At 48.8% G+C, this 27,145-nt stretch overlaps 1 protein-coding gene across 1 annotated transcript in view; it reads left to right on the forward strand.

Annotated features, from left to right (window-relative positions):
* The first annotated feature begins 855 nt into the window (after nt 1-855).
* The window catches only part of UBR4 (ubiquitin protein ligase E3 component n-recognin 4), a 121,248-nt gene continuing 94,958 nt past the window's right edge, over nt 856-27,145 (forward strand). The window contains exons 1-32 of the mRNA XM_061601934.1: nt 856-1,146; nt 4,413-4,510; nt 5,145-5,248; nt 5,666-5,795; nt 6,148-6,284; nt 7,711-7,813; nt 8,236-8,377; nt 8,586-8,710; nt 9,544-9,668; nt 9,996-10,055; nt 10,166-10,356; nt 10,465-10,564; nt 10,651-10,788; nt 11,734-11,848; nt 12,008-12,198; nt 13,027-13,186; nt 13,951-14,039; nt 15,120-15,289; nt 16,206-16,488; nt 16,920-17,052; nt 17,995-18,074; nt 18,595-18,723; nt 19,304-19,486; nt 20,289-20,411; nt 21,428-21,657; nt 22,221-22,345; nt 23,145-23,242; nt 23,752-23,909; nt 24,242-24,451; nt 24,830-24,931; nt 25,842-25,942; nt 26,742-26,940. Coding sequence (XP_061457918.1) covers nt 962-1,146; nt 4,413-4,510; nt 5,145-5,248; nt 5,666-5,795; nt 6,148-6,284; nt 7,711-7,813; nt 8,236-8,377; nt 8,586-8,710; nt 9,544-9,668; nt 9,996-10,055; nt 10,166-10,356; nt 10,465-10,564; nt 10,651-10,788; nt 11,734-11,848; nt 12,008-12,198; nt 13,027-13,186; nt 13,951-14,039; nt 15,120-15,289; nt 16,206-16,488; nt 16,920-17,052; nt 17,995-18,074; nt 18,595-18,723; nt 19,304-19,486; nt 20,289-20,411; nt 21,428-21,657; nt 22,221-22,345; nt 23,145-23,242; nt 23,752-23,909; nt 24,242-24,451; nt 24,830-24,931; nt 25,842-25,942; nt 26,742-26,940 — 4,517 coding nt within the window. The 5' untranslated portion in view covers nt 856-961. The remainder of the gene's footprint in view (nt 1,147-4,412; nt 4,511-5,144; nt 5,249-5,665; nt 5,796-6,147; nt 6,285-7,710; nt 7,814-8,235; nt 8,378-8,585; nt 8,711-9,543; nt 9,669-9,995; nt 10,056-10,165; nt 10,357-10,464; nt 10,565-10,650; nt 10,789-11,733; nt 11,849-12,007; nt 12,199-13,026; nt 13,187-13,950; nt 14,040-15,119; nt 15,290-16,205; nt 16,489-16,919; nt 17,053-17,994; nt 18,075-18,594; nt 18,724-19,303; nt 19,487-20,288; nt 20,412-21,427; nt 21,658-22,220; nt 22,346-23,144; nt 23,243-23,751; nt 23,910-24,241; nt 24,452-24,829; nt 24,932-25,841; nt 25,943-26,741; nt 26,941-27,145) is intronic.

The following is a 27,145-nucleotide window of genomic DNA, read 5'->3' on the forward strand; positions in this document are numbered from 1 at the left end:
CAGCGGTTTGGGTTAAGTGACAGCCTCTCTGCATGTCAGAATTTTTGTTCAGGATAAAAATAGCAAGAGGCGGCCGAACTTTTAACTCGTCGGAGGCAGAAGACAAGGCCAGCAACACACATTATATTATTTGGTTTGTTCAGAGCATTTGTATCTTCTGCTCTTCCGCCGAAAAAAGGCCCCTGCACCAGCTGATAGAAATCTCCAAAGCTCGTTCTGCCTTTCACAAAGGGGGAGTCTGTCCACCAGTCTTAACCACAAAAGGGAGTCCCATTGAGTACAGTGGTAAAGATTGGGATCTCTGACACAACCGCTTTTTGAAAGTCGTATCTTGGGCTTCTGAGAGAGCATGTTCACCCGTGAACTCGACGGGGCTTACCGATGAGTTCAAAGAACGAGGAAGGTGTTTACACTAGTCCACGCGTGGAACTGCCGTTGCTAGGAGCGCATGCCCAGTTTCAATCCAGAGCGAAACTAGCTGACTCACGTTTCTGCGCATGCGCCCTTCTCGAGCGACAGGAACGGAAGAGTTGGGGAAACAATAAGTGACGCACCGTCACTCACTACCGGTATTCATTCGACACCCCCCACCAAGCCGGGCAGGAAGGCGCTTTATCCCACAACAGAAAAAAAACCCCAACCCTCTGGTGTGTCGCTGACATAGCCAAAGCAAAAGAAGGGTAGTTGCAATGCAGCCATTCTAGCCCTCCCTCAATCTCTATAGCCAACCCCCTCTTCAGTTTTCGCCTCGGATGCCGGAAAGTAGAGAACTTCCGCTCCGAGAACCGGAAGTGCAGGCGAAAGTGCTGCAGAGCCTATTTCCTGAGACGAAGTTGCGCCCCTGAGGAGAGGTCGTAACTTCCGCCCTCTAACCGGAAGTGCTCCTCCGGCCTCTGTTTCCCTCGCTTCAGCAACTCAAACGTTTCTGGAACCTGAACTGAGGAGAGCCGTCGTCGTCAAGATGGCGGCGTCGGGCGGAGTCGTCGTCGGCAGCGCTGGTTCTTCCCCGACCGGGGCAGCGGCGGCGGCGGCAGCAGCGGAGCGGGAGCCCGGCTGGGAGGTCGCGGTGCGGCCGCTTCTCTCCGCCTCGTACTCGGCCTTCGAGATGCGAGAACTGCCGCAGCTGTTGGCCTCCGTCATTGAGAGGTAGGGTGGGGCGGGGCCTTGGGAGTGGTGGGGCGGGGCCTTTGCCACGTCTGGGCCCCTCCCCATTTGGATTTATTGCGCGTGGAGGGAGGGGCCACAGGGAGGTGTTTATGCTTATAATTATAAGAGGAGGAGGAGAAATAAAATTTATGCGTGGGGCGGGCAAATATTTAATATTTGATATTTTGGACCGTATCCAGCTAAGTCCTGGTCTGAGGAGACCCATTGGATTTCACTTTAATTATTTTATTTTGTTTATTTATTATTTGTTTTATATCCCGTCCTTCCTCCCAGCAGGAGCTCAGGGTAGCAAACAAAAGTACTAAAAACACTTTAAAACATCATAAAAACAGACTTTAAAATATATTAAAACAAAACATCTTTAAAAACATTTTTTTTAGAAAAGCTTTAAAAGCATCTTTTTAAAGGCTTCTGCTAGGAGGAAGGGCGGGATGGATGGATAGATAGATAGATAGGTTTTAAAAGATGTTTTAAATTCCAACAAAAATACAGATTTGGATAAGGTCTCTACTTAAAAGGCTTGTTGAGAGAGGAAAGTCTTCAGTAGGCACCGAAAAGATAACATCAGAGGCCCTCCTCCGGGTGCCTACTCGGAGGGAAGCTGGAAGGCTGGCAAAAAGGGAGAGGGTTCTTCCCAGTGGTGGCCCCCAAATTATGGAATGATCTCCCTGATAAGGTGTGCCTGGTGCCAACACTTATCTTTTCAGTGCCAGGTCAAGACTTTCCTCTTCTTCCAGGCATTTTAGCATGTGTTTTTAAATTGTTTTAAATTTTAAGTTGTGTTTTAAATGTTTTTTAAAATATGTGTTTTAAATTTGTATATTTGTTTTTAATGTTTTTAGTTACTGTAAACCGCCCAGAGAGCTTCATATAAATAAATAAATAAAACAGATGGTGCCTGTCTAATATTTGAGGGGAGGGGATTCCAAAGGGTAGATGCCACTACACTAAAGGTCCGCTTCCTATGTTGTGCGGATTGGACCTCCTGATAAGATGCTATCTGCAGGAGGCCGTCATCTGCAGAGACCAGCGATCGACTGAGCATATAAGGGATAAGACGGTCTTTCAGGTATCCTGGTCCCAAGCTGTATAGGCCAAAACCAGAACCTTGAACATGGCCCAGTAGCTAATGGGCAGTCAGTGCCTACCTCACAGGGTTGCTGTGTGGATTAACCTGAAAAAGGTTCCCCACTTCTTCTTTCATGAAAGGCCTTCCCAGAGTAGCTAACAATTATAAAATCAGAGCTACTTAAATATAATAAGAAAGCGAGGTAAACAGCACGAACAACTGTAGCAGGAACTCATCAAGTCTATTCCCCGGGTCAAAAGCAAACTGCCAAAATGCCCTTCTTTGCTCCCGTCAGATTGTTTTCTGCCTCTGTTGTGCAACTGTTTGCTTTGAATCCTCTGTTTTGCAGAGTTGCACAAACTTCAGCCGACTACTGTTTTTTTTTTGTGTGTGTGTGTGTGTGTGTATGTTTATGCTTTCAAAGTTCTGGTGAATACTATGGGGCATTAACAAAACAAACAGCATGAGCCTCATCGAGGCAGCAGAGAGGGAAACTGATACCTAATAGCGAGTGTGGAAGGTGCTTTCGCTCAGTTAGCTGTTTCTTTCAGAGGTGTCACTCCTGTGCTGTTTGTTATCCTGTTGCCTGGATCCTGCAGCGGTTCCCGAAATGGTTTGGGAAACGGATAGAGCTAATTTGATGAAAGACTTGGAAATGTCTTGATCAGTTTTTGTTAATGTCCTTGTAGTCCATATTACATGTAGGGGCTCTCCCCACAAGTATCGGTCTTGGTCAGCCTGATGGATGACCTTTATTGAGAACGGGGCAAGGGTGTTTGGCTTCACTCCTTACTCTCGATCCTTTTGTGGCTTTTGGAGGCATTGGCCATGCTATCCTCCTGCACCGCTTCTCTGGGATGGGTATTGGGGGCACTGTGTTAACAGGGGCCCCAGGTCCTACTTAGGAGGCTGAATGTAGAAAGTAGCATTGGCAGAGTGCTCTTTGGCTGCCTGACAGTTATGTTATGGGATGCTGCAGGGCACTATTCTATCTCCAGTGCTATTAAGTTTTGGGAACAGTCATTAGCAATTTTGGGGGCAACTTCTGGTGTGCAACAGGTTGGCAAAGCCAGATTGAGGTTTGAAGCTGTGTGGACCTTTGTTCATACAAGCATGTTGAACCTGGCTCATTAGCGTATAGGCCAGGAGGAGCCAACATGGTGTCCTTCAGATGTTGTTGGACTGTAGCTCCCATTTTCCTGGAGCATTGGTCATGCTGGCTGGGGCTGATGGGAGTTGTGGCACCTTCCAGATGTTGCTGGACTGCGTTATCTGATATAGGCATTTGGTGCAGTGCTTTCAACACGTGGATGTGAAGTTACGGGATATTTTTACTTGACTCGTTGGCGAATTTTACATCCTGTTAAATGTTTAATGTATGAATTGGTCTTTTTTGTTAGCGTTGTGTTGTAGTGATATTTATACTTTTCATTCTGTATCATTATGCTGCTGTGTTTAGACTAATTTTTAAAAAATGTGAATCACTTTGAGCACAGATATAACTTTGGAAAATATGTTGTATGAAAAAGTGAAAATTTGAAACTCTCATAATGGCTGTTGTTGATAGCAGCCGAGATAGCATGGGCAAGAAAATGAAAGTGTCCCCATGTCTGGAACTGGCTGAAATGGATAAATGAACCATGTTGATCCAGAGGAGAGGAGGAAGATTGCAGAATACTAACCTTGTTAAAAAGTGGTCTTGTTCTGTTGGTGTTTGGAATGTAAGCTGTGAAAATGTAAGGCTCGAAAGAAATCTGTTTTTGTACTTATTTATTTATTTATTACATTTATATACCGCCCCATAGCCGAAGCTCTCTGGGCTGTTTACAGCAACAATAAAAACAAATATACAAATTTTAAAAAACAAAAACAATTTAAAAACACAATTTTTAAATTTTTTAAAAACAATTTAAAAACACATGCTAACATGCCTGGGAGAAGAGGAAAATCTTCACCTGGAGCCAAAAAGATAACAGTATTGGCGCCAGGCATACCTTGTCAGGGAGACCATTCCATAATTTGGGGGCCACCACTGAGAATCCCATATACATCCCATATGAAAAAGAAAAGGAAATCTTTTCCATACTATATGTCACCAAAGTGCAGGACAGTCCCTGAGAGCATTGAAATGACTGGTTCTTGATCCTGTTTCTCTTGATTCTTTCTTTCTCTGCAGTGAGTCTGAAATCTTGCACCACGACAAGCAATATGAACCTTTCTACTCGTCCTTTGTTGCGCTCGCAACACACTACATCACCACAGTGTGTGGACTGGGTGAGTGTCCAGCAGGAGTTGGGATGTTCTCGAGCCGTCATTCATTCTCCCCCAGTGAAGAAGTGTCTTTCACTCGCTTAAAATGTATAAAGCAAACGGGGCTAGAGAAGGAAATGGAAGATGAGGTGTATGAACCAGCAGTGAACTTTCAAGGGGAGGAGAGAGAGCAGCAAACGGCACAAACAACAACGACAAAAAAGAGTTTCTCAGAGGTTTCTTCATAGGGAACCAGAGGAAGGGGCAAGGAAAGGGAACCCAAGCATAGGCAATGGGGCAAAGATGGGGAGGCCATGGGAATATGCTGAAACAGGGTTGGGGAGCCTGGTGTGGCCCTCCAGATGTTGCTGCACCCCAGCTCCCATCAGCCCCAGCCGGCATGGCCGATGGTCAGGGATGATGAGAGTTGTGTCCAGCAACATCCAGAGGGCCACAGGATCCCTATCACTGCACTAAAAGAAGGCAGGGCTGTGATGGGGGTTGCTAGGGGCAGTAAAGGCAAGTGATGGTCTGCTTCAAGAATAGGGGACCTGCGACTCCCACTTCCAAACAGCCCTGGCCAGCACCACCAGCCCTCAGGGATGATGATGGCATTTGTGTCCATCAGTGTCTGAACCAACCCTTTTTGGTTTCCCAGTACCTAGAAATCAGCTGCAGTCTGTGGCAGCTGCCTGCAAAGTCCTGATTGAGTTCTCCCTGCTGCGACTTGAGAACCCGGATGAGGCCTGTGCCGTTTCACAGGTAAGAGAGGAAGCAGGCGTGACTCTGTATGTGTGTGCGCGCGTGTATGAGTAAGCATAATTTAATAGTTTCTAGGCTTAACTTAAATCAGTGGTGGGAAGCTTCTCCCCCTCCCCCCCCGTCATGTTTCTGGACTCCCAGCTTCCATCATCCTGACTCATTCCCAGCCAGTGTGGTCATGGGCATGTTTTTTCCCACCCTTCCTTTATAGGAATAGTGGATTAGATGGCCCGGTCACCTGACTCTGTAGAAAGTTTCAAATGTACAATGTTGCCTTGCTGGTGCTGTACCTCTAGGCACACTCCCACCTTATGTGTTGCGTTAAAACTGGACAAAGTCCTGCTGTCCATGGAAATGCCACCAGAGCAGATGCAAAGTGTTTCCATGTCTTGCTTGCCCTTGGCCCTCTCTCTGTAGAAACACCTGATCCTGCTGATCAAGGGCCTGTGCACTGGCTGCAGCCGCCTTGACAGAACCGAAATCATCACGTTCACAGCTATGATGAAGTCGGCCAAACTACCCCAGACAGTGAAGACCCTCTCTGACGGTAAGCGCTATAGTACGGTGCAGTGGTTTGCCCATCGGACTAGGACCTGGGAGAGCCAGGGTTCAAATACTTGGCCATGAAGCTCACTGGGTGACCTTGGGCTAGTGACTGTCTCTCAGCCTCACCTACCTCCCAGGATTGTTAGGAGGATAAACCATGTATGCTCCCTTGAGGTCCTTGGAGGAAAGGTGAGATATACTGTAAATGTAATAAATAAACTTTGCTGTGGGTGCCTCCCTGCTGAATGCGACTGAGAACATGGGCTTTCCTTTTTTATTGTGCAAGTATACAGGAATATACAGAAGGGGATGTTAGGATTGACTTAACGTGCTTCTGCCTCTTTCTTTGTCAGTGGAGGACCAGAAAGAGCTGGCTTCCCCGGTCAGCCCTGAACTGCGCCAGAAGGAAGTACAGATGAACTTCCTCAACCAGCTAACGTCTGTCTTCAATCCTAGAGTGGCAACCTCGCCAATGCTGACACAGACTCAGGTACATATGGAAACATTGAGATTGTCTGTACCCAGTGCGGATGAATGAAAGGAACTGGGGTAATTTGTCCCCACAAATGATGCTATTGAACCTGTTTGGAATTACAGAATAAGAAATGAATCCATTTTTTATTGTTGGCCGCACAACCCACTGTAGCTCAATTTTGGAAAGATCTGGCAGGTGTTAGTGTAGACTAAGCATTGATATCATATGGTACGAGACACAGCATCACTGGAAAAGCTTATAGATAAATTAAGGGCGGCATGAGATATAAGAAAGAGAGACAATTTCACAGTGGTTTGGTTTGATTTTATTAGATTTATTAGTGAACAGGCTAAGGGTCCAATAGTGCCAAGGGCATATTCTCAGATATGGAACAGTTGATGGATAGTTAACAAGGAAGTTGAGCCCAGCTCCCTGAAATGATCCTGTGAAAGCAAAAGGGAAAATATTAGAAATTAATAAATGTGTAATTGATTTACTATATAGCATAAACACAGGCCCAACTTAACACCTAAATTTAAGGAATAGATGTATGAGAAATGTAATGATGGATTCTGTTAATTCTTATATATTCTTTTTTTTGTTATGTTTTTATGAGTTTGTAATGTCTAAAGGAAATTAATAAAAATTATATCATAAAAGAAAGGAACTGGGGAAGGCCCATAGCTCAGCGACAAAGCACCTGCTTTGCATGCAGAAGGTCCCAGGTTCAATCCCTGGCACCATGCCCAGGTAGGGCTGGGGAAGACCTCTGGATAGCTGCTGCCTGTCATTGTGGGCAAGGCTGAGCTAGATGGACTGATGGTCTGACTTGGCATAAGGCAGCTTTCTCTGTCTTAAGGGAACGGTCGTAATTCAGTGGTAGAACATCCACTTTGCAAGCCAGAAGGTCCCAGTTCCAGTCTCTGATAGCATTCCCAGGTAGGACTGGGGAACCCTCCCTTCCTGAAGCCCTTGAGAGCCGCTGCCAGTCAGTGTAAACAAGAGTTGAGATAGATGGACTAATGGTTTAACTCAGTTTGAGGCTGCTTATTCTGTTCCTGTGGCCTGGCTAGTACCTGAAGGTTCCCAATCCAAGTCTAGGCCACTCCACAAGTGATACTGAGCTGACCCCCTTCAGGCGAGACCCCTTTTTTTTAGATGGTGGTAGGCAGGGTTTGTCTAGGATATTAACTTCATATTCTGCCTAATAGTTTTTATAAGTTTTAGAAATGATAAATAAATTTCGTGAACTATATATATAAAATTGTTGGAAGGTGGTTGCTGGTCTCCATCACAACTTGGTCATAACCGTGAAACGTAGATATTGTCATTATGGTGGTCACTTGCATGTGAAACTCTTTGAGCATTTAGGAAAAGTGCTGTATAAACGCAGAGTGGCACAAAGGCTAGTGTTACATAGCACCCGCTTTCCATCGTTTAGGGAGAAGGCGAAAGTGACGACCAGGCGTCCACAGACCAGGCCTCCGCAGCCAAGACGAAGAGTGTATTTATTGCTCAGAATGTGGCCAGCTTGCAAGAACTTGGTAGGAAAAGGGTTTTAAACTTATCGCTACTGTCACTTTATTTTTCCAAGGGAGCGAGTGTAAAAGAAATTAAAAGAAAAAATAGGCAGTCAGGCCTTTGTAGCTGACTCATATAATATTTCCATAGGCAGAGACTTTCTCCTGCTGAATACCAGTTGCTGGAGAGGGGAGGGCAGCAGGGGAGGGGCTCTTTCCTTCATGCCCTACTTGTGGGCTTCCTGGAGCACCTGATTGGCCACTGTTAGAAAGAGGATGCTGAACTAGATGCAGGGCTCTTCTTACATTCTTATGAGTAACAGTGAGGGAGGGTTGTTGCCTTCACGCCCTGCCTGCGGGCTAGACTGCTAGGCTTAGATGGTCTGAAGTAGCAGGGCGCTGCTTCTTCTTCTTTTGGACCCACTCCCTGCCTTTCTTTTCAACAGGTGGCTCTGAAAAGCTGCTACGAGTCTGCCTGAACCTCCCTTACTTCCTGCGCTACATAAACCGCTTCCAGGATGCCGTCTCTGCCAATTCCTTTTTCATCATGCCAGCCACTGTAGCTGACGCCACTGCAGTCCGTAATGGGTAAGAGAGCTTCTCTCTCTCTCTCTCTCTCTCTCTCTCTCTCCTCCTCCCTGCCCCACACCCGATACCCAGCTTGCATTGGGCATCGTCATAAAGTCTTGGCTGGCATCTACTCCCTCCTGGGTTTTCGTGCCAGGAAGCCAATGTTTTCCTGCCTGTGGTGAGTCCCAAACTAACCTTGCATATTTTTCCCCAACTGTCTCTGCAGGTTCCATTCGCTGGTGATTGATGTGACGATGGCTTTGGACACCCTCTCCCTCCCTGTTCTAGAGCCTCTGACTCCCACAAGGCTGCAGGACGTCACTGTTCTGGCTCTCAGTTGCCTCTACGCAGGTGAACGCTCACCTGATGTCAACAGGGCATGATATGTGTGCACTCACACACAAACACAGCATCTCTTACCTTGTCACTGTGATCTGGGAGGGAAAGGACAGATCCCTCTCTCCTGTCCCAGTGAAAGTGCTCGTTAGGGGGAGGAGCCTGTCATGGCTCTCTGTATGCCCCTCCCATTCCTCTTTTAGTTTCCCTGGTGATAGATTGTAAATTCCTCAGGGCGGGGACTTACCCTCTTCTACTCTGCAAAGCAACAATTGCATCTGATGGTCAACTGATAAAACATTGGGTTGTATCCAGTGTTGTTTCTGCTTGGAGTAGACTTGTTGGGATTAATGGACACGATTAACTTGGGTCTTGGGGAACCTTTGCCCCTCCAGATGTTGCTGGGCTCCTGATTCACATCAGCCCTGGCAGCGAGCAGCACCAGTGGTCAGAAATGAGGGGAGTTGTAGTCCAGCAGCATCTGGAGGGCCACAGGTCCCCCACATCTGGTCTGTGCCAACCTGGTGCCCTCCATATGTTGTTGGTCTTCGGCTCCCACCAGCCCCAGCTGTGCTGGCTGGGGCTGATGGGAGTTGTAGTCCAAAATGACGAGGTACTGAGTTGGGTGAGCCTAACAGACTTGAATACAACCCAGTTATATCTATGTGGCTTGTGCTTTGGGAACAGCAGGAGCTCCGGCAAAGCACTGACCGTTAAGGCTTCCTTGATCGGCGGTTGGGATGCTTCTTCCTGCCCCCAGGCAGCCTTATTATGGGATGTAAAGTCGTGGCTTGTAGCGCTTGGGGCGGCTCTGCCTGACGCCGAGATCCCTTCCTCTCTCTGCTTAGGGGTGAGCGTGGCGACCTGCATGGCCATCCTGCACGTGGGCAGCACCCAGCAAGTCCGCACTGGCTCCACGAGCTCTAAAGAAGAAGACTACGAAAATGACGCAGCCACCATTGTGCAGAAATGTGTACGTTGGCTGCGGGGGGAGGATTCTGGGGCAATGTATTTTCATTGAAAGTTATTGTTGCTTTTTAATAATGTTATTACCTTGTTATTTAATTTTTGTAAATTGTACTGCTTTTATTGATATGTATTTCTATATTTGTGTTTATTTTTTGTAAGCCGCTTTGAGGGCCATTTGGCCAAAAGGTGGGATAGAAATCAACAACAACATCGGTGTGTGTCCAGAAAGGAAGATCTGTTGCTGCTGGGTTTGCAGCCCAAAGCGTGTTTGTGTGTGTGTGTGTGTCTGCTTTTCGTCAAGTTCTGAAAGACACTTTGTGTACATCCACAGCTTGAAATCTACGACATGATTGGCCAGGCCATCAGCAATTCACGCCGTGCAGGCGGAGAGGTAAGGATGATGACCTCCTTGAGGAACTCTTCCGTCTTTGTAACTTCCACCATACAGGTGGCTGGAATTAAACATGTGTGTTCGTTCTCTCTCTCTTTCCGGGACGGCAGCACTACCAGAACTTCCAGCTCCTTGGCGCCTGGTGTTTGCTGAACAGCTTGTTCCTCATCTTGAACCTTAGCCCCACAGCCCTGGCTGATAAGGGGAAAGAGAAGGACCCCCTGGCTGCCCTCCGGGTACGGGACATCATTGCTCGCTCCAAAGAGGGAGTGGGATCTCCTAAGCTGGGACCTGGGAAAGGGTAAGGTTTTTTTGGTACCAATAGAAAGCAAAATGTCAGTTCTGCCCCCCTTCTTCCCTTCATCTTAGGTGATGTCTAGATTTTTAAAGTGTTTTTCCTTTCCCAAAGGCACCAGGGCTTTGGTGTCTTGTCGGTGGTTCTTGCAAATCACGCCATCAAGCTGCTCACCTCGCTCTTCCAAGACCTGCAAGTTGAAGCTCTTCACAAGGTGAGGGAGTAGAAACTCTGTGGGGTCCTTTCTCTGATGTTGCTTCTTTTTTTTTGAAATGACTGCTTTGACCTCCCATCTTCCAGGGCTGGGAGACAGATGGGCCCCCAGCTGTGCTGAACATCATGGCCCAGAGCACATCGATCCAGCGGATCCAGCGGCTGATCGATTCAGTGCCCCTCACGAATCTGCTGCTGACCTTGTTGTCCACATCGTACAGAAAGGTCAGTGGGCGGTCCACATGTGGCAATGACCACTGGCTTCAGGTGGTTTTTTTAAAAAGTGGATTAAATGTCTTTTTAGAGAAGAATAGGTCTAAAAAGCAGTCTTTCTCCATGATTGCTAAAAGAAACCTTGATGTTTAGAGGCAGTCTACCTTTTGCTGAGGTAAGTGTGTGTGTTTAGACTGTGGGGTAGGGCTGGGCTGTTGCTTTCCTGCCCTGTTCAAGGGGGATCCTGAGGGCACCCCAGCTGGCCACTGTTGATAACAAGGTGCAGGGTATGATCGGCACCGGGCATATAAAATGAGGCAATTCGTATATCCCCACTGCGGAAACAGTGAAAGCTTTCTGTCCTTTGTCTTCCCCTTGCGCCACTGCAGAAAGCATAAGAAAGAAGCCTGCATTTTAAAATGCAGCCTTCCCCTCTTCCCTGAATTTAACCCCTGCTTGGCAGCAGGCGAGCAGGGATTAAATTCTATTGCGTTGGCTGCAGGCGCTCATTCCCTTCTGGGAACAGCCACCCACAGCCAGTGCAGAATGGAACCCCGCCGTCCCACCGATCAGCTGACATTGCAAGTGATGTCAGCTGATTGACATATGAACATGGTTTGGGGAAGATGGCTTCACGGGCCAGACTGGACTCGCCTGCGGGCCAGAGTCCCCACCCCTGTTTTAAGCAAAGGTTGGGTGACCCCCTATCAGATGCTATAGTAGCTGGTCTCCTGCATACAGATGATGTTTATGGTAACTTCCAACTGATAGGCTGCTGGGATTCGTCACTTGGGTTGGCCAGAGGGTTACCCTCACAACCTTGAAGCCTAGAAACTTGCTTGATTTCCCCACATTATTTTTAAAGCCATTTTTCAAGCTTGTCTTCAAAAGTTGAGCTTGGGGGAAGCAGCTGACCTGCTTTGTTTTTGTCTCTCCTTGGACTCCCGCAACCTCCAGGCTTGTGTTCTTCAGCGACAGCGGAAGGGTTCTATGAGCAGCGATGTGAGCGCCTCCACAGACTCCAACACTTACTACGAGGATGATTTCAGCAGCACCGAAGACAGCAGCCAGGGTGGGTGTTAAAAGGGGAGGTGTGAGGGTTGTGGCTGCGGTGTGCGCGCCTGTCACAGAAGAGTAGATTCTGGAGGGGGGACACTTCATTGCATCTTTATGCCTCTGCTGTTTTTAAACTAATTTGTTGAATCTCTCTCTGTGTTACTTCTTTGTTTAGATGATGACAGCGAGCCCATCCTCGGGCAGTGGTTTGAAGAGACCATCTCACCAAGCAAAGAGAAAGTGGCCCCTCCGCCACCACCTCCGCCGCCGCCTCCCCTGGAGAGCTCCCCCCGCGTGAAAAGCCCCAACAAGCAGGCCCAGGGAGACAACGGGAACATCCTGGCCAGCCGCAAAGACCCCGAACTGGTGAGCGACGTGCAACTCAAACGAAGAGTAGACCCATTGAAATTAACGGACCTAAGTTAGTCACGCCCCTTAACTCCAAGGGGTCTACTCTTGAGTAAGACTGGCAACGGATACAGTCCTTTAGCCTTTCTCTCCCTGCATCTTTTGTGAGTCTAGCATTCGCCAACAGGACACAGAGATTGCTCCGTTTCTTTGTTTCTTTGGAGACACCCGTGCCCTGGGTTCCAGAGTGGTGGTTGTTTGAAAACTGTAAGGGGGGTGTGGGGCAGAGGGTGGGGGAAACTGTCCTGGTGACTCTCTCAGCCAGGCTCCTGGCAGCAAACTTGGAGCCATCTATTTTGAGCACGGAAAATGAATTTCTTTTTGGGTGGGTGTGTTGGGGAGTGGTGGCATGGACTTGGTTTATTCAGTTCTCCAAGAAAACATGAAATGGAAATGGGCTGCCTCCAAGTAGATTCCAACTTATGGCGACCCCACGAATGGGGTTTTCATGGTAAGCGGTATTCAGAGGGGGTTTCCCATTGCCTCCCTCTGAGGCCGAGAGGCAGTGACTGGCCCAAGGTCACCCAGGGAGCTTCGTGGCTGTGTGGGGATTTGAACCCTGGTCTCCCAGGTCGTAGTCCAACACTCTAACCGCTAGGCCACACTGGCTCTCCCAAGAAAACATAGGTGACCATTATCCTCCTTGTTCCACTCCAGTGTGTGCATGGCTAATGCTTCTTTCTTTCTTTCTTTCTTTCTTTCTTTCTTTCTTTCTTTCTTTCTTTCTTTCTTTCTTTCTTTCTTTCTTTCTTTTTCTCCCTTCTCCCCTTTCCCCCTGGGTTCTAGTTCTTAAGCCTGGCCTCCAATATCCTGAACTTTGTGACTGCCTCCATGCTGGACTCCAGGAATAATTTCATCCGCAACTATCTGAGCGTCTCGCTTACGGAGCAGCACATGGCCACGCTGGCCAGCATCATCAAGGAAGTGGACAAGGACGGACTCAAAGGTCAGGGAGAGAGAGGGTCTCCCCCTCCCCCTTTGCTAGCCTCCTGGTCTGGGTAAAACATCTTGACTTGAGACCCTGGAGAGTGAATTGTCTTAGATCAGGGATGGGGAACTCTTAGGCCCCAGAACTGGAATGCGGCCCTCAAGGCCTGTCCATCTGGCCCTCAGGACTCTTCCCAGACCACACCCCTTACCGACCCTGCTTCATACCCTCCTTGAGTGTTTTTGCCTGGCTGTGATGCATCCTTGAACTCTGATAATGTGTCTTGCTTGCCTAGACGGGGGATAGAGAGCAATGTGTGAGTAGAAACTAGCGTGTTGTACAAGGTGAAATTTACATTTGTTGTTCCACCCACCTTTGCCTCTGGCCCCAGCCACCCCTGGCATGTGGCCCTTGAAAAGTTTCCCAAAAGGGAATGTGCCCCTTTGGCTGAAAAACGTTCCCCATCTCTGAGCTAAATGGATCAATCATCTTGACACAGTTTGAGCAGCATTGTATGGGCATTTAATTAATCTATTTATTGAATTTATATCCTCCCTTTCCTCCTGAAGAAGTGCAGGGTGGCAAAAGTAAACAAAACAATTTCACAAGAAGAAAAGCATACTAGGACCAAAGATTGCGACAAGCGTAAATAATAACCAGCAAGGCGCATCCTTGTTGATGCTTCCTTAGCCAAGAGGTCCTGTTTCGCTTTGTTGGGCGTCTCTCTCTTTTGTCAAGTGATGGGATCCTGGGGTCATTGGCTCCTTTATGCTGTGTCATAGGTACCGCAGAGGAGGAGGAGTTTGCCGCTGCGCTGTATCACTTCAACCACTCGTTGGTAACCTCAGACCTCCAGTCCCCTACCTTGCAGGTGAGTCTTGCGCTGCATGTGCGGCTAGGGGAAAAAAATAAGAGCAGTCTTGGGAGCCTGGCCTTGTAGAAAGTTGGGGCTGATGCATGTGGGGTGGGGGGAATGGTGTGGTATGATGCCAGCTCCTCCAAAGTAAAGGCTAGGACCACATCCACACAAGACATTTATTCCACTTAAACTGTCCTGGCTTCCCCCAAAGAGTGCTGAGAGCTGCTAGGAGAGTATATAAAGCCCTTAACGGCTTGGGACCAGTTTACTTGTGAGACCACCTTACCTTGTATGTACCCACTCGAGCACTTTGCTCTGTGGAACAGGCACAGTTACTTGTTCCGCATCTGTAAAAAATCATCCCTTTAGCGTGGCAGCACCTACTCTTTGGAACTCCCTGCCTATTGACATCAGGGCAGGCAACCTTTGCTGTATTCCTTTTGACGCCTGCTTAAATCTTTTCTGTTTAGGAAAGCCTTTCCAGACACAGGGAGGTTGCTTTGTTTTAATAATGTCTGTTAGTAGCTGTTTTAATTGCTTTAACAGGTTTTCAATTATTTGTTTTTGACTTTTATTGATAATTTTAATGCTTTTTTGTAAACCGCTTAGAGCTCTACATTCAAGTGGTGTATAAATTTATTTGTTAAATAAATAATAATAACAAAAATAGGAGAGCCCTATTCCCCTCACAGCTGCGGTCCTGGGAAGAGAAACCACTCTGAGAACTGTATCTCTGGGAAACAGAGGGACTCTCGGTGCCCTTCACAGACTACACTTCCCAGGATTCTCTGGGGGAAGCCAGGACTGTTTAAAGGGGAATAAATGTCTGGTGTGCATGTGGCCTAGAAGAGGCCTGTGGAGCCATATGTGGCCCTCCAGAGGTTGCTGGGTTCCTGTCAGCCCTGGCAGCCAGCATAGCCGGCAGTGAGGAATAAAGATGGAAATTGTATCATTGCAAGAGAGGGGGTGGTGGTCAACAGTGTACCCCAAATTGCACCTCTGTGTTAATAATGCGCTCACTTTGGCAGCAGTCACTTTGATTTTATTTCAGGACTTCTACTCATAAGGTTTCCCCCCCCTCTGTTTCTCCAGAGCACTCTCCTGCAGCAGCTGGGCGTGGCCCCTTTCTCTGAAGGGCCCTGGCCCCTCTACATCCACCCGCAGAGCTTGTCCATCCTCTCTCGGCTTCTCCTCATCTGGCAGCATAAAGCCAGCACCCAAGGAGAACCTGATGTGCCGGAGTGCCTGAAAGTTTGGGAGAGGTGAGGGGGACGCTCCGCTGTAGGCAAGGCCCCATTGGACAGTCAGGCCCCGTCTGGAGGGTGGTTTTCATCCAGAGCGAGTGGGCTTGCCTGATAACTGAGGTTGTCTCCTCTTTGCCGGTCACGGTCACACCTTTAAGAGAAGCCTGTTGGCATCCAGGTGGCCCAGAAGAAACATTGTGATTTGGGTCCTACTACCTAAGCTCTTGTTGGTAGTTCTTAAGCCCTCCTGGTAATTCTGTTGCCATTCAGAAGTTTGGGGTTGGCGGTCTGGGAGAGGGCATTCTTCATGACAGCGCCTAAGCTGCGGGATTCCCTCTGCATGGAAGTGCTGCTCTGGCACCTTCACTGTGTAGGTTTTGTCTTATGCTGAAGGTGTGCCTCTTTACCCTAGCCATTGATACCTGTGGTATATTGCCGCCCTGGACTCCTTTGGGAAGAAAGGCAGGGTATAAACTGAATAAATAATAATATATTCTTAGGACCCCCCCCCGATTCTTCTGTTTGTAAACTGTTTTAACTGATTTTAATATTGTATTTTTACGTTGTTGTAACTCACCCTTAGACCTTATGGTAAAGGATGTGTAAGAAATGTAATCATTAAATAATAATAGTCATATTGCAATTAACAGGAATGTTGTAATAAATAGTAGTAAGTAATTATCCTTAGAATTATTATTATTGTGTTTTTCTGTCTCCCGCACTGCTTAATGATTGCAGTCTCTTGACTGTTGAAAGTGGGCTTCTGTGAGATCATATTCCTTAATTCTGGAATGAGAACTGTTATCAGGCCAGTTGGTTGTAGGACGACCAGGCCGCCTTTGAAAGCAGGAAAGCAGCCTGTGCCATCTGTGCTCTTCTTCCGCTCCTTGCCTTGCTGTAATCCTCATCCCCCCCCCCCCATTTCTACCGTCAGGTTTGTGGGCACCTTAAAGCAGAACGCCATGCAGGGGACCCTCCCCAGCGACACCGAGGACCTGAACGTTGAGCACCTCCAGCTGCTCCTGCTGATCTTCCACAGCTTTTCCGAGAAAGGCCGGCGCTCAGTCTTGATTCTCTGCATCCAGACCATCCTGGAGCTGACGGCCAGCCTGGACTCTCAGCTGTGCTGCGTCCCTCTCCTCCTGGCCCGCCTCCTCTTAGTCTTCGACTACTTGCTCCACCAGTATTCAAAGGTTCCTGTGTATCTGTTTGAACAGGTATGCTGTGAGACTTGTGGGCATGTGTGTTCTGTTGCTGGATCATGTACACCAGGGGTGTGGAGCTTCAGGCCTGGGGGCCAAATGCGGCCCTCCAAGCCTCTTCATCTGGCCCTCGGGACTCTTTCTCAGGCTACACCCTGCACTGGCTCTGTGTCACACCCTCCTTGAGTGTTTTTTTGCGTGGCCGGAACGTGTCCTTGAACTCTGAAAAGAGTGCCTCTTGCTGCCTGAATGGAGGATAGAGGGGGTGTGTGTGCATGTGGGTGTGTGGAAACTGGCCTACTTTACAAGGGTAAAAATTTGCATTTGTTGCATCACCCACTTTTGCTTCTGGCCCCCACCTGCCCTTGGCATGTGACCCCTGGAAGATTGCACAGAAGGGAATGTGTCTTGGACTGACTTCTGTCCTCTCTCTGCTTACCTGCAAGGTGCAATACAACCTGCTGACCCCACCCATCGTTTGGGCCAGCGGGTCCCAGGATGGCGGTCGGCGTACCTCTTCTCCCCTTTACCACAGCTTCAAGGAAGTGGAAGAAAACTGGGCCAAGCACTGCTCCTCAGGTGGGAGAGGGCTCCTGAGTAATCCGGGGGGCAGGGGGAAGGAGGGCTGGTGGGGCAGGGTCTCCCTCGAGAATCAGTGGCATTAAACCAAAAACAAAACAGCCCAGGTTTCTCTTGGTACTTTCCAAATTGCACAAATCTTTTTTTTTTTAAATAATAATCAGCCTTGCTAGGCTGTGTACATACTATACATTTCAAGTACATCTAAAGCACATCTCCCTCCCCTTCTCCCAAGAATCTGGGGAACCCTAGTTTATCCTTCACAGAGCTGTCATTCCGAGCACCCATAACTAGCGTTCCTAGGATTTTTTTGTGGGGAAGCCATGTGCTTTAAATGCATGGTGTCTTTGCAGCCATGGTGGTTGAGACCAGCCTTATAAATAAGCCCACAAGGTTACCAGCTTGCAGATGTGTTTACTAGCCTGCTAAGAGGCTAGTAGTCTTGAGTTGCTACGCTGGTCCACGCATGCACATGCACCCACAAGAACGTCTATGTTGCTGGGCTGGTTGTGAAGGGAAGGGGCTTTGCAGTCTGCACCAAACTCCAAGCAGTCTGGCTCGCTCACCTGCATGGAATTCCTGGTCACCTAATGGCTGCAAGGCAAGTTGTTTAAATGCAAGGCTGGTTCAGAGTGCAAATGGGGAGGCCCCTGAATCATAAATCGCAGTTGGGAATTTGCTGGGTAACCCCAGCTCACTCTCTCCTCCGCCTCCCAATCTGCCATAATGGGAATAGCACGGGACTACCTTACAAGGTTGTTGTAAGGATCACTTAACGTCTTTGGTGTTGCTTCTGTATTCTTTATTCCCTTGGGCGGGGGTGGCATTTAAAAACCCTAGTAGTCCTTGTTGTAAAGGTCACTTGTTATGCCTTCTGTATTTCTCTGTTCCTTTGGGGGCAACTTAAAATCCCGGCCCTGTGAATTGCTCTTTTCCTTTCAGATACAGCCCACCAGCCCAGGTTCTACTGCATTCTCTCCCCGGAAGCCTCTGAGGATGACCTGAACCGCCTTGATAACATGGTACCTAAACCCTTCCCGCCCCCCCCCCCGGCCCGATCATACAGGACAACCGTTGTCAGTCTGGCAGGGCCGTAGCTCAGTGGTCAAGCACGTCCTTTGGGGAAGGCCCATAGCTCAGAATCTGCTTAGCACGCAGAAGATTTCTGTTTCAGTCCCCAGCATCTCCAGCTAAGGCTGGAGCCTGGAGAGGTTTTTCAGTCAGTGTGAGCAATAATGAGCTGGGCGGATGAAGGGTCCTGCTTGGCATAAAGCAGTTTTGTCTGTTCCTGTGTAGCAAACTCCTCTGGGAAGCCAAGAAGAGTTGCTGCCGAGCTCACACTCTTGTAAATACAGTTTGGTGGTTTTCAGTCCATACCTCTCCTTCCTTTTCGTCTCTTAGTTAGCCCAGCGTGGAAGGAGAGCCAGATTAAACAGAGGTATTTCCCTCATGCTGCAGGAAGTCCTTTGGAGCGTGGTATAGCGAGCGGAGCAAAACCGGTGAAACGGTTTGGGCTTTTCTGATTTTTTCTTCTTCTTTCAGGTCTGTGAGGTCTTGTTCTCCAAGGCCACGAAATACGATGACCTGTACTCGGCTCTTACCTCACTGCTGGCAGCCGGTTCCCAGTTTGACACCCTCCGCAGGAAGGAGAACAAAAACGTCACTGCGCTGGTAAGGGTGGCTCGGAAGTGGCCTGGAGTGAATTTGACAGCGGAGGCCTTTTTGACGCTCCAGCTGATGAGCTGGCCTGAAGATAGTAGGCTTTTCTGCGGGGGGAATGAGAGCTGTCCACATAGAATGCTCAGGGTACCCTCATTCGCCTGAGGCAGGAACGTGAGATACCATTGTATGAGAGGAAAGGGCTGTACTCAGTTGCAGAGCATCTGCTCTTCATGCATAAGGGCCCTGGTTCAATCCCTGGCATCTCCAGGAGGTAGGGCTGGGAAAAGACCGCTTCCTGGAAACCGGGAGAGCCGCTGCCAGTCAGTGTAGACATTACTGAGCTGGATGGACCAGTGGCCTGACTCAGTGTAAGGTAGCTTCCTCTGTCTCAGAGGCCCTAATTCAGGCAAGATGTTTTCCGCACAATTCCTTGCCACAGAACCATTTTAGTTAGCAACCTTACAAACCAGGCGTTCTTGACACAGCAGATGTGATTGGGCTTCCTCGCTTTCAGTCTTGGCCCCTGCGGGGGTTGGACAGCCCAAGCTGAATTAGTTAGCTAATTTTGTTTTGCTTCCTCTTTGCTCAGGAGGCCTGTGCTCTTCAGTACTACTTCTTGATCCTCTGGCGGATCCTGGGGATCCTGCCGCCCTCCAAGAATTACATGAACCAGCTGGCGATGAACAGCCCTGAGATGAGCGAGTGTGACATCCTGCACACACTGCGCTGGTCCTCCCGCCTGCGCATCCCCACCTATGTCGGCTGGATCAAGGTACCCTCTTACAACTTCAAGGGGGTGGGCTGGAGGGCTGGATGGAATCGCCCCCCTTTTCCCTACTTCTTTCCATGCAGTGATCCAGAACACTTGTATAAAGATTAGCAAAAGGGATTTAAGTAGCACCTTCTTGTCTTAGAAGTCATCTTCTCCAGGTCAATAGTTACCTCTGCATGTAGTTAGATGTTACTAAGCAATAAAGCTTGCACTCTTGTTGGCACAGAAATAAATGTCTTGTTTGCTTCTTCTCCTGAAGTTCTTAGCCCATGGAATTTTGGGTCATAATAATAACCGGTTGGCTTTTCAAGTGCCCTCATATTAACAGAGAAACAAAGATTATTATTTTTTCAGTAATTGATTATCTTGTACTATATATATAAGCCAGATTTCACCTTTCCATGTAGAAGTACTTGAATAATTTTGACATCCCTGTCCGTGGGGCTTTAAATGTCTGTATGTACGCTTCAGAGTGTGTGTGTGTGTGTGCTAGCTAGCTGTAGATAACTTGTTGAACACTGGTAACGGATCAAGCATTTCACAAGGCAGTGGAACAATAATGCATACAGTAAGCGTCATGTATCAACACAGTCCCTCTCTGTTCTGTGCTGCTGAGAACCTGGCGGGGGGGGGGCGGAGTCCTACCTGAATGATTCACTGTGGGATGCGTGTTTCTGGAAATCATAATTAATTAATTAGATTTATATCCCTCCCTATCTCCCAGTAGGAGCCCAGGGTGGCATAAGAAATGCTGCAGACCTGTTTCAGACAGTGTGCTTTTTCTCCTCCCCCCTTCACATAGGATCACCTTATCAAGCAGGGCATGAAATCTGAGCACGCCACTTCTCTCGTCGAGCTGACTTCGGCCAAGTGTAGTTCAGTGAAATATGATGTGGAAATCGCAGAGGAGTACTTTGCCAGACAGGTATGTCTATGTGCCTACGAACTAGTGGTGACAACTGGGTTGCTTTTTGTTTTGTTGCTCTGGTGCAGTGTAGGGAGGCAGCTAGATATATCACCACTACACAGTTGGCACGGACCCACGACAGGAGCTTTTCAGTGGTGGTTCCCATTTTTGTGGAATGCCTTCCCCTATGAGGTGTGTCTGTATCCAACGTTATTGCCTTTTAGGAGGAATTGGAAGAAATATTCCTGTTTATCCAGGCATTGGATGGCTGACGGGGACTCTTCCTGGCAACCCGAAGCTCACTGATGAAATAATGTTTTTAACTGTGACCGTGTTTTTAAACAGTCATCATATTTTACAATTTTTCTGACTTTTTAGAATGCTTTTCTTTTTCTTCTTGTTAAATTGTTTTGTTGATATGTTTGCTGTCCTGGGCTCCTTTGGGAGGAGAAGGGTGGGATATAAATTCAATAAATATAAATAAATATGACTGCCACAAGTTTCACATTCGACTGCTAGCACAGCCCCTGATCTCAAAGATTCCATTTCTCTCACATTATGGTTCAGCATTATCCAAAGCTGAGTCACAGCCAAAGGCCTCTTATTTTAACTACTTTTTTCCTGCAGTCAAGAGGCCTTGGCAGAGCTCTTTTCCCTGTAATCGCCTTGGCTGGACACAAGGAAATGGGAGCAAGCAGCCACAGAACCTAAAGGGTTTACTTAGCCAAAGTCTTTTTGGAGGAGGTGGGATTAATGGGCCGTTCGCCTTTATTTGTGCAGGACTGAATTGGGAGGTGGAGCCAATGTCACTGGCCCTCCAGCTGTTGCTTGCCAGGATGCATTTAGAACATCCTTTGCCAACCTGGTGATGTCCACATGTTTCGGACTACACCTCCCATCAACCCGAGCCAGCACAGTCACGTTTTTAGGGTGAAACGAGGCACAACTCCATTCAGGCCGCCCTGAACCTCCGAAGAGGGAAGGTTTGGGATCCAAACGGGCTCAATAAGTAATCACTGCCGTTCTCTCCACAGATCTCTTCGTTCTGCGGGATCGACTGCACTACCATCCTGAGGCTCCATGAGATCCCCAGCTTGCAGTCGATCTACACCCTGGACGCCGCAATTTCCAAGGTCCAGGTCTCCCTCGACGAACACTTCTCCAAGCTGGCCGCTGAGACCGACCCACACAAATCGTCCAAGATCACCAAGAACTTGCTGCCAGCTACTTTGCAGCTGATTGACACCTATGCCACCTTCACCAGGTAGGTGGGCTGTATCTTTTTCTTAAATTTGGAAGCATTAGGGTTAGAACATAAGGCAAGCCCTGCCAGATCAGTCCAAAAGCCCATCTGATCCAGCAAGCCGTTCTCTCAGTGGTCAGCCAGATATCTATTAAGGAAGCCCACAAGTAGGACCTGAGTGCAAGGGCACTCTCCCTTCCTGTGCTTTCCAGCAAGCGTACTGCTTCCGCCCATAGAGGCAAAGCATAGCCATCGTGGCTATAATAAGCTTTGGTAGCCTTATCCCCAATGAATCTGTCTAATCCTCTCTTAAATGCGTCCAAGTTGCTGGCCATCGTTGCGCCTCCTGTGGAAGCGAATTCCATTGTTTATCTATGCCCTGCATGAAGAAGTCCTTCCTGTTGTCTTGAATTTTCCAACCTTCAGCTTCATGGACTGTCCTCGAGTTCTAGCATTTTGAGAGGGGGAGGAACCCTTTTCTCTGTCTGTTTTCTCCACCTGTCAGAGGCTGCTGAAGGTCTCAGCTGGGAACTCCCCTCCGATGGCTCTGAATGACGATTTCTCTCTCTCTGTCCCTGGTGCAGGTCTTACTTGCTGCAGAGCGTCCCTGAGGAAGGCGCTGCCGAGAATAAGCCACCAGAGGAGAAGTTGCAGGGATACGCGGCCGTCCTGGCTATCGGCTCCAGCCGATGCAAGTCCAACACTTTGGGTGAGCTGCCTTTGCCCTCCTCCCTCGGACGCTTTCACCGCTGCGGTTGCATTCCTGGCCGATGTTATATGGCAGGAGTCTTTGGTGCCTTAGCCTAAGCAGGAGTTTGATTCCTGCTTTGGAACGGGAAGCCTTGTGTTCGATTCCCGGACAAGCCCACTCTTGGGGTGGTGGGAAGAGGAGGGGTGTACCTTGCACGGCAGGCTTCATAGTTGAGTGGCACAGCTCTGTACACAGATGGTCCCCAGCATCTCCATCTAAACCGAACTCCAACAGCAGGGCTCTGGAACGCTGAAGACAGTGCTAAGCGGTGGGAGCTGCGTCTCCCAAATCTGTGGAGGGGTCACAACTGCTCAGTCAGCAGAGAGCAAAAGGTCCTGGATTCAGTCTCCAGCATCTCCACTTGGAAGGATTTCAGCTAGAGGGTTGAGAAGAGGCCCCTGTGTGACTCTCTGGGGAGCTGCTGCCCGTCAGAGTAGACAGGACTAGTGTAGATGGGCCAATGGCCACCTTGGCATATGGCAGCTTCGTACATTCATATCTAAGCCAGGGGTGAGGAACCTGGGGCCCTCCAGATGTTGTTGGGCTTCCAGCCCCCAGCAGCCAGTGTGGCTTAAATGTCAGGAGTGATGGGAGGTGTAGTCCACCAACATCTGGAGGGCCACACATTCCTCCAACCCTGATACAAGCGAGGAGGTGGGCCAGGGGTTGTGCCAAGTGAAGTTTGAGCCCCTCCCAGTCTAGTCATGGCTGTGTTCTGAGCACACTCTGAAGGTGTCTGTCTGTCTCTCTGGTGCAGGGCCAACTCTGGTCCAGAACTTGCCTTCAGCTGTACAGTCGTTGTGTGAATCATGGAACAACATCCACACAAATGAATTCCCAAACATTGGCTCATGGGTGAGTCTCTTTTTTTAATACTATTATTGGGTTGCATCCCGTGCTAACCCTACTCAGAGTAGATCTGTTGAAGTTCATGAACATATCTCTTAGGTCCATTAATTTCAATGGATCTACTCTGAGTTGGACTCAGTTGGATACAACCCTTGTGTTTTAAGTAGTGGCAATTACGCTCTGTTTTTAAACAGGCTGGAAATCAAGTTTTCACTGTCCTGTTTGAAATGATATTTAATTGTATTTGTTCAATTTTTTAAATTGTTGCATTATCTTATTGTTTGAAAATTTGCATAGTAAACCACCCTGGAATAAATACTAACAAGGGGTGGTATTTAGATGCCTCAAACACAATGGTTTGGATCCAGCTAAGATTTACTCAGTGTAAATAGACCAGTTGAAATGAATGGCCCCAAGTTAGTTACGTTTATTCGTTTCAGCAGGTCTACTGAGAGTAGGACTGTTTCCTCTTTCCACCCCTCCCCAAAACGTGACCTCTTTTGGGTTCCTTGCAGCGCAACGCTTTTGCGAACGACACGATCCCAGCGGAGAGTTACATCAGTGCGGTTCAGGCGGCCCACCTTGGCACCCTCTGCAGCCAGAGCCTTCCTCTCGCGGCCTCCTTAAAGCGCACCCTCCTCTCCTTGGTCAGGCTCACCGGTGACCTCATTGTGTACGTTACAGTACTTTTAGTTTCCAGCCCTTTTTGGTCTAGGCTTCTGGGGGCCACTTTGGGGTTCACCCTTGACTGGGGCAGCCATAAGATCATAGGAAGGTGCCATATATCAAGTCAGACCAACGGTCCTTCTAGCTCAGTATTGCCTAGACTGAATGGCTGCAGCTCTCCAGGGTTTCAGACAGGGGGGCCTTTCCTAGATCTCCCGGGGGCTGCTGCTGGGAATTGAACCTGCGACCTTCTGCATTCCCAGCAGGTGCTTTTCCACCAAGCTACGCTCCTTCCCTCCCCCCAGTCTTCTGAGAGTTCTCCTTCCTCTCTCCCTCCAGTTGGTCAGATGAACTGAACCCCCCCCAGGTCATCCGCACGCTGCTGCCCCTCCTCCTGGAGACCAGCACGGAGAGCGTGGCGGAGGTCAGCAGCAACTCCCTCGAGAGGATCCTGGGCCCAGCAGAGTCGGATGAGTTCCTCTCGCGTGTCTACGAGAAACTGATCATGGGATGTTACAACATTCTGGCTAATCACTGTGACCCCAACAGGTGCTGACCTTTTGAGGTTTCGCAGCCCTAAATGTCTTGAGCTCAGGGCATTTCCGAGAGAGCCTCCTTCTCCTATACGAAGCTCCTCTTGCGCGTAGGTCGTCGGATGGGCCCTGGCTCCAAATGCCAATATTGTCTTGGTTGGCTGGTACAAACGGCCCGGCCCTTTCCCTGTTGTTCAGGTGTGTGGGCAGATAGTGGGCGGGATATAAATTGCAATAGATGATAAACTCATTCCTGCAGTCGTTTTCCCATTAATGCAGGTGGATAACCAAGGCTGTCTTCTTTTGTTATTAAAAACATGGGCCATGGCTGTTAAGATTTAACCTGCCTCTAGGAAAGTTCACACCTCTGAAAAATAAATCATCCTTCTTCTAGTGGCCTTGATGAATCCATCTTGGAAGAGTGTCTGCAGCATCTGGAGAAACAGCTGGAAAGCAGCCAGGCCCGGAAAGCGATGGAAGAGTTTTTCTCTGAGAGGTGAGCTGCGTCGTCTTGTAATCTCACTATGTCTGAAACACCTTTTGCTCACGTGCTGTTTAAAACAGGCGGCTAGCCTGTAATCCTCCAGATATTTCTGAAGTCAGTATCCAACACAGTATGTTTTATGACCAGGGATGATTGACAGATTGATTGACTACACCTTTCCTCCAAGGAGCCCAAAGTGGCGTACAATCATGGTTCTCTCCTTCCTGATTTTATCCTCACATCAACCCTGTGAGGTAGGTTAGGCGGAGAGACAGTGACTGGTACAAGATCATCCAGTGAGCTTCATGGCTGAGCAGGGATTTGAATCCTGGCCTCCCAGGTCCCAGCCCGACACTCTTAACACCTACACCATTCTGGTTCTCCATGGGAGGTGTAGTTCAGCAACATCTGGAAGGCTGGAGGTTTGCCACTTCTGATTTCGAACGCAGTGCTGACGGAGGTGGCTATGTCAGCCTTTGCCAACCTGTTGCCCGTGATATGTTTTTGATGACAAATGTCATCAGCTGTACCGGCTGGGACTGAAGGGAGTTGTCATCCAAAACCCCAAAGATTGCTGATGGCTGGGACCAGTGATAACAACCTGAGGATGGTCTTGCTGGGTCCGACCAATGGTCCACCTGTTTTCCAAAGCCTGATGCCTCCAAAGAAGCACATAAGCTGGGCATGAAGGGCAAAAGCCATGTCCCTTTGCTCTGTTCCGTCCCCTGCTATTCTGAGTTAGGCTGCCTCTGAACATGGAGGCTTTGTTTTGTCATCATGGGGCTTACAGCTTGGCATGTAGCCTGGGGAGGGCAGACTGCAAATGCCAGCGTTTCCTGAGGTGTGCGAAGCTGCTTTCAAAGCTGTGTGGGTCCCAGCCATCGTTGTCTAACGTGTCTGTCCAACGTTCTTTTCCCATCAGCGGAGAACTGGTGCAGATCATGATGGCGACGGCCAACGAGAGCCTCTCTGCGAAGTTCTGCAACAGGGTCCTGAAGTTTTTCACCAAACTCTTCCAGCTGAGTGAGTGCCCCTGTTTAGTCCTGTGGTGTGGCTATCACTTTGACTTGTGCAGTAGTAGCAGCAGGAGCAGCAGCACCTTTTTATTCTTGGCATTTAATGTTTCCTCTGTCAAGATAGGCAAAAATGCTTCTTTTTAACGCTGGCGTTTGTTCACGGGGCTCAGTTCCAACTCCCCGTTGTCCTCAGGCCGGAGATGGGGACCCTTTGGCCCTCCTGGTGGTGACGAGGACATTTTATTAAATTTATATCCCGCCCTCCCTCCTGGAGGAGTCCAGTGTGGCAAATATATCAGCAGAACTGTTTAGCCAAAAAAAGCTACAAAGAAAAGCATTCCAAACACAGCTAAAAGCATTCAAAAACATGTTCACAGTCAGAAGTGTTATTTCACCAGTGACCTTTGGGTGTTGCTGGACTCCAGCTCCCGCCGCCAGCCGCCAGCCAGCGTTCAAGGATGATGGAAGCTGGGAGCCCAGTGACTTCTGGAGGGGCCACTGGTTCCACATCCCTGCTTAACAAATAAGTTTTTTGAAAAAATGGGTTGGATCCAATGCTAGAGTAGACCCATTGAAATTAATGGAGTTGCTTGGATCCATTAATTTTATTGCGTCTGCTCCTTGCATTCTTCTGCAAACTGGTTGCAAAACTCGCTTCCCTTTGGCACAGAGCCCAGCAAAAAAGGGTCGGAGTTCTTTCTTCCTACAAAATAAGCTCTGTCTGATCCTCAGCGTGTGGCTTCCTCAGCGGCTGCCAACCTACCACCTGCTCACTTCCACCCTCACTCTCTCTTTCCCTCCTTCAGCCGAGAAGAGCCCTAACCCCAGCCTCTTGCGCCTGTGTGGCTCCTTGGCCCAGCTGGCTTGCGTGGAGCCGGTGCGCCTGCAAGCCTGGCTGACGCGCATGACCACCTCGCCCCCAAAGGAGTCTGATCAGGTGGAGGTGGTGCAGGAGAACCGGCAGCTGCTGCAGCTGCTGACGACCTACATCGTTCGCGAGAACAGGTAGGTGGCCGGCCCCTGTCTGCGGGGCTGCTGATGGCCTGCGTTGGAAGCCCCGAGGTAAATTTACTCAGGAGGTGGGGGGAGGCAGGGGTGTCCCAGTTTTTAACTACACCTGATTTGATTTGTTGAAAAGCATTAGCCAGGATGTTGCACTTGAATAGCCAAGCGTGGCTTGATCTCAGTGGGTTTGTTGCCGTCTCTGCTC

Source organism: Rhineura floridana, chromosome 18, assembly GCF_030035675.1.
Source record: "Rhineura floridana isolate rRhiFlo1 chromosome 18, rRhiFlo1.hap2, whole genome shotgun sequence".
NCBI classification, from domain to species: domain Eukaryota; kingdom Metazoa; phylum Chordata; class Lepidosauria; order Squamata; family Rhineuridae; genus Rhineura; species Rhineura floridana.